This window comes from Colobus angolensis, unplaced genomic scaffold (genome assembly GCF_000951035.1).
Source record: "Colobus angolensis palliatus isolate OR3802 unplaced genomic scaffold, Cang.pa_1.0 Scaffold40, whole genome shotgun sequence".
NCBI classification, from domain to species: Eukaryota; Metazoa; Chordata; class Mammalia; order Primates; family Cercopithecidae; genus Colobus; species Colobus angolensis.
The window spans coordinates 1,936,497-1,943,102 of record NW_012117377.1 but is presented as its reverse complement, the minus strand read 5'-3'; the positions used below and the strand labels follow the sequence as shown (position 1 = coordinate 1,943,102).

At 43.2% G+C, this 6,606-nt stretch overlaps 1 protein-coding gene across 1 annotated transcript in view; it reads right to left on the bottom strand.

The window, feature by feature from the left end:
* Positions 1-6,606, bottom strand: part of FMN2 (formin 2) — a 396,271-nt gene that overhangs the window by 357,927 nt on the left and 31,738 nt on the right. The window contains exon 3 of the mRNA XM_011955768.1: positions 5,677-5,843. Coding sequence (XP_011811158.1) covers positions 5,677-5,843 — 167 coding nt within the window. The remainder of the gene's footprint in view (positions 1-5,676; positions 5,844-6,606) is intronic.

Here is a 6,606-nt window from a genome sequence, read left to right as displayed (position 1 = left end):
TAATCCCAGCTACTCAGGAGGCTGAGGTAGGAGAATCCCTTGAACCCAAGAGGCGGAGGTTGCAATAAGCCAAGATCGTGCCACTGTACTCCAGCCTGGGCAGCAGGGTGAGACCCTGTCTCAAGAAAGAAAAAAATAATAATGATTTCAAATGCAAATAATAATTTGTTTGTCCACTTAAGTCTTCTTTTTGTCTATGGTGACAATGAGTAGAATGTATTTCATTAGTTTTCTAGGACTGGCTGCTCTTGGTTTTGATTAATTACTTCATCTTTCAACAGGTTCAAAAATCTTGTTTCTTGGGTTTCTTTGTAACCCGAATTTTTATGTCTTCCTTGTCTTTAATTTTAGCTTCACTCACACATTCATCCAAACCAATGTCCATTTACATACATATCAAAGAGCTCTTGCCCATCTGGTGAGCATGGGATCACCACATGTTTGGCAAAATCAGCAGATCGGCCAAACCCAAACAAGTCCAGCAACCAAAAACATGCATCCAAAAATATCCTGCTAGGCAGACGTTTAAACATAAGCTCATGAAGGATTAAGTAGATACAGAACCACCTACACCTGCAAAAATGCTTGGGTCAAGTAAACTTGCTTAACTCTTGGTGATGTAAGCGGATCATATAGTATCTGCCACAATTAGGATTAAAGAAATCCTAGAAGAGCTTGTTAATGAATAATCAACAATTATGTAAGATAAGTGTGGTTGGCTGGAAAATACGCATATGACCCAGAAAAAGGGACGTCATTTTGAAAAAGGTATGAGAGAGATGACTACAATAGGTTCCAAATAAACAAAGAAGCCTAGCCTCAGACCACTGAAATATACCATCATCTATAAGTCAACAATACAATCTGCCAAGTAGCAAGCATTAGTATTATCCCTGTTTTCTCTTGCTAGCAGTTCTATCCTTACGTCCTCCTCCCAAAATGGAGCTGTCTTCTCTACCTCATGAATGGCATAACCATCCACCCAGCTACTTCAAACCAAGAAGTCATCCTTGATTTCCTTGTGTTCTCTTGCTGCCATGTCTACCCCACCAAAAGTCCCATCAGCCATACCTCCAGAATCCACACCAACCTACTAACTGGTCTTCATCTCCCCTGTCACCATCCTGCCCCAAGCTACTGCCACCATCTAGAACTAAACTACTGCGATATCCCACCTGCCTTCCTGCTTCTACTTCTGCGCCTGCCTACACTCAAACATTCAAAGAGCAGGCTGGGGGCCGGGCATGGTGGCTCACGCCTATAATCCTAGCACTTTGGGAGGCCAAGGCAGGAGGACTGCTTGACCCCAGGAGTTCAAGACCAACTTGGGACAACACAGTGAGACCCTGTCTATAACAACAACTTAAAAAATTAGCTGGGCACAGTGGCTCATGCCTGTAGTCCCAGCTACTCGGAAGGGTGAGGTGGAAGGATCGCTTGAGCCCAGGAGGTCAAGACTGCAGTGAGCCGTGATTGCACTACTGCTCTCCAACCTGGCCAACAGAGTGAGACCCTGTCTCAAAAACAACCACCACCACAACAAACAAACCAAGACCAGCCCAGGTGATCCACAAAAGAATATTATAAGACAAATACGTTCTTCCCCTGCATAAAGTCTCCCAAAAGCTCCCATTAAAAAAAAAAAAAAAGCCAGGTGTGGTGGCTCACACCTATAATTCTAGCGCTTTGGGAGGCCAAGGTGGCAGATCACTTGAGGTCAGGAGTTCAAAACCAGCCTGGCCAACATGGTGAAACCCTGTCTCTACTAAAAATACTAAAATTAGCCAGAAATTGCTTGAACCCAGGAGGCCGAGGATGCAGTGAGCCAAGATCAATGCCTCTGATCTTATATGGCCAATACAGCAAGACTCTGTCTCAAAAAAGAAAAAAAAGCCATATTCCTTCCATGGCTTTTCAGACCCTACCTATGCTACGGTCTGAGCCCTTGCTGTCCTCATCTCTTGAAGCTCCAGCTTCCTCTGAGTCATGCTTGTGCTCCTCCAATGCCCTTTGGACTTGTCCTGGGAGCTGCCTGGAATGGCCTTCCCACAGACCTCATTTCACAGGGCTCCCCTCTGCACTCATCCTACCCCATGCCACTCACTCCATCCTGTTAGTCCTGTTTTCCTTCATATCACTTATTAGAATCTGAGAGCAATTCATTAGCCTACGCACTTTTACAAAATCTGTCTCTCTCCCTTTTGAATAGGACACAGATTTCAACAGAACACATTCTCTTGCTCACTAACACATCCCCAGAGACTAAAACACTACCTGGCTTCTAGAATGAATATATTTGGTAAAAATCTGTGAATGAATTAACAGGATCACTCAAAGCCATCCTTGTCTTTTAAAGTTCTTGACATCTTAGTCATGTTAAAAGGTAAGACAAAATGTGCAATTGTTTTTCATACTTTCTACAGCACTCGATAAAGCAAAATGTTAGGCCCTAAAACTGTACAAAATAACATAAAACAAAATCAGAAGGGTTGAGTCAAGTAGGCTAATACATAAACTACATCAGTGAAGAGCCTCAAACTGAAGATCTTTATCGCTGTAATTGCATAGGTAAGTGCAGAGATGAGAAGGGAGAGGAGTGGGAGGTGGGAGAGAGGATCCCATTAGGGAAGGGAACAAAGTGGGGGGGGGAGGTAGGAAGGGTGCCAGTTATGACCTTATTCCCACAGCATGTTCTGTCTCGAAGGGCAACTGATCTCAAGAGGATTGTTAGTTAGAAATGTTCCCAACAGCTATTTTCTGGAAATCAGCAGAGAGACTAATTATCGGAAATTTCTCTCCCCATAGATAAGCACATTTTTCCCCATCCCTCATTGACACCCCAGTCCTCAGAACCCCCTGTATCATTATATCGTCACCCTCTCCGGGTTTTCAAGAAACTCCTTGACTACGCATCCAATAAACGCGTAGTTCTGTTGCTGAGCTGCTATTTAAGTATAGGGCATAACGTTTCATACAAGAGTATCTTCAGTTTTTTTCTTTGTTTTGCGTTCATTTTGAAGGGGGAGTAGAGAGGTCCTACAGAGCCAGTGAATAAAGGAAGACAAAATGCAATCCCATCAAGTTGAAGGAAAGAAATTCCCGATTCTGAGGAAAGCCTTCACACGACATTAAGGCATTGTGTTCCTTTGTTGTTTGTTTTTCACACTCGATGCCACACCCAGCTGCCCTCCAAAATAAGATGACGGGGAAGAGTTACTAGTCTCTAACACAAAGATGGAGTGAGGTGAGTAGAAGAAACAACCAGGTTAGTCGATTAAAAAAAGAGAGAGAGAGAAAGAAACAGGATTACCCTTTCTTTTCTGTTTATTCAATTCTACATTTATTGACTGGCAAGACTGTTCACTTCTGGGCTTTAAGGGAGGAAAATGTCGTTAACTTGGGAACAGTTTGAATCAAAAAGCAAGTGCTAGACACGGCTAGTGTTTGCCTTTGCCTGCACTATACTAATTATAGTTCCAACTTGCCAAATCAATATATCTTCTAGAACTGAGTTCTATGATATTTAACACACCATCATTCTAGCATTCTGCCTCTACAATAACACAGACCTCTCATAGAAGAGAAGGGAGGAAAACATTTAAATTACACAATTTTTCCCATAAGAGAAAAAGATCTACCTAGTAGTGATTAGCCGCAATGTCATTTTAAAAAATTGCAGCAGGAAAAATGTAAACAAATCTCAGGAAGGAAACTTCCCAAGTCACACACAGCACAACATGGGGAATTTTCTTTCAAATGGGAAGCATCAAGGATCAAGAAGACCTCTGAATATTTTGTGTGATTTATTTCCCTAATACTAAAGGAAGATTGAGGAAGACTGCAGGCTGTAATGGGTACAGAAGAGGAAGCAAAGTGAACAGATATAGACACTTTATTATTTATTATCGCATCTTGACCTTAGCCAGGGCTCATTTTCATTGTCTTTAAAACTCATCATTATTTCATTCCTATATATTGAAGAAGGCTAAGAGAGCACAGTTGGCAGTAACAAAACAAAGTAAATAACCCATATGATGAAAAACCACAGCCGGGCGCAGTGGCTCATGCCTGTAATCCCAGCAGTTTGGGAGGCTGAGGAGGGTGGATCATAAGGTCAGGAATTCGAGAACAGCCTGACCAACATGGTGAAACTCCAGCTCTACTAAAAATACAAAAATTAGCCAGGCATGGTGGTGCACATCTGTAAGCCCAGCTACTCAGGAGGCTGAGGCAGAAGAATTGCTTGAACTTGGGAGGCAGAGGTTGCAGTGAGCCAAGATAGCGCCACTGCACTCCAGCTTGGGCAACAAAGTGAGACTCCATCTCAAAAAAAAAAAAAAAAGGAGTAAAAGAAAAAGAAAAACCATTATCCTCCAATAAAAATCCTGGGCTCTGCACAAGTGGGCCAATCTTCAATTTAGCTATGAGAATTTCATACATGAGAATTCTTACACATCTGGGTTTTAGAGGTACTCATCCCGACCAATGCCACACATATACCACATACCTGAGAATGACTGGCAATACTCTGTCTCGACAATGAGAATCCAGCTGTGCTCATATTCGTTATGTAAATATGCCTGGTGAATTACTGTTCTACACTATTAACCCTCTTGGTGAATGGGAGCTGGCGATGAAGCAGATGATGCTGCTTCATGTCCGCACTTCACACATACATGAGTTAGGAATGCACCAAAATAGCATTGTGGGGTCCACGGAAAACTCCGGCCCACTGGGAGGAATAACTGTGCCTGGTGGAGCTGCTTCTGAAGGAATGCCTACGACCAGCAAAGTCATAAATACTGACTCGCAGCCACTTTAGAATCATCGCTGATTCCAGAGTCTTGAAGCGGTATTTGTGCCTCATGTTCACAGCAGCATTATTCACTCATTATGAACCCATATTCATAGCAGCATTATAGCAAAAGGTGGAAACAAGCCAAGTGTCCATTGATGGATGAGTGGATAAACAAAATGTGACATATACCCACAATGGAATATTATTCAGCCTTGAAAAGGAAGGGAATTCTGACACATGCTCCAACGTGGATGAATCTCAAAGCCATTAGGCTAAGTGAAATAAGCCAGCCACAAAAAGGACAAATACTGCATGATTCCACTTATATGAGCTACCTAGCGTAGTCAGATTCATAGAGATAGAAGGAGAATGGTGGTCGCTAGGGGCTTGGGGAAAGAGGAGAATGGGGAGTTATTGTTTAATGGGTACAGGGTTTATTTTGGATGATTAAAAAGAGTTCTAAAGATGGATGGTGGTGGTGGATGCACAACCACATCGATGTATTTGATGCCACTAAACGGTACATTTAAAAATGGTTACAATGGTAAATTTTACGTTATCTGTATTTTACCACAATTCAAAATAACTTAGAAATCAATTTTTAAAATCATCGCTGATTCAAGCAGGCTAGAGAACTCCTGAGTGACCATCTGTTAAGAAAAGGAGGTTTGGCAAAGGTACTTAATACTCGAGGTTTTTTTTTTTTTTTTTTTTTTTAGTGTACAAACAGACATACTGAGCTGTTGAGCAGCTAAGGGAAAAAAATGCCTGCATCACATGTTGTTTTTAAATTACAGGGTGACTGGGCAGACACACATCGTAGTTGCTATTTCAACAGCAAATCTGCCTCACAGGCAGAAGTGAATTCTCCTACTTACATCAAACGAAGCTGCATTGGTCTGGGCATTCTGATTACACGGTTCCCTGAAGCAATCACTAAAAGGAAGGAGAAGACCCATGGCAATGATCCGTGAGCAAAACTTCTCTGCTTCTTCTGGAGGCCCGTTCTCCTGCTGGCTGAACAGCTTCTCCAACAGTGTTCGCCCTGCAGATGAAACACAGTCATTAAGAGGGAGCACTGCCGATCACCTGGCTCTGAACTCGCCAGGGGACAGCGGCTGGGTAAACACTGCCAGGGAGCAGCAGCGTCTCCAAGGCTACTGACAGAAAGGAGCCTCTCAAGCTAGGAGAAAGCTCTGTAGTCTGAGGCCACAGTCGCCACATAAAACAACTGCAGAACTGCTTTGCTCTCTCATCCCCCTAAATACCTCCTGCCTCAAAAGAGAACAGGCCAAGTTATGGCCTATACAGTTTCCATCTAAGATTCTTAATTCAGATAAGGTCTTGCTATGTTGCTCAGGCTGGCCTTGAACTCTTGGGCTCAAGCAATTCTCCCACCTAAGCCTCCTGAGTGGCTAGACTTATAGGTGTGAGCCACCACAACCAGCTGGTTTTTTTTTTCTTTAATAGAGATGAGGTCTCACTATGTTGCCAAAGCTTACCTCAAACTCCTGGGCTCAAGCCATCCTCCTGCCTCAGCCCCCCAAGTAGCTAGAGCTACTGACACACACCACCTCACTCAGCTCCCTTTTGGATTTAATTGGTAAATCCAATTTTGGATTTAAATTTGGATCCAAGGCCAGACACAGTGGCTCACGCCTGTAATCCCAGCACTTAGGGAGGCCGAGGCGGGTGGATCATCTGAGGTTAGGAGTTCAAGACCAGCCTGGCCAACATGGCAAAACCCCGTCTCCACTAAAAATACAAAAAAATAGCCAGGCGTGGTGGCAGGCACCTGTAATCCCAGC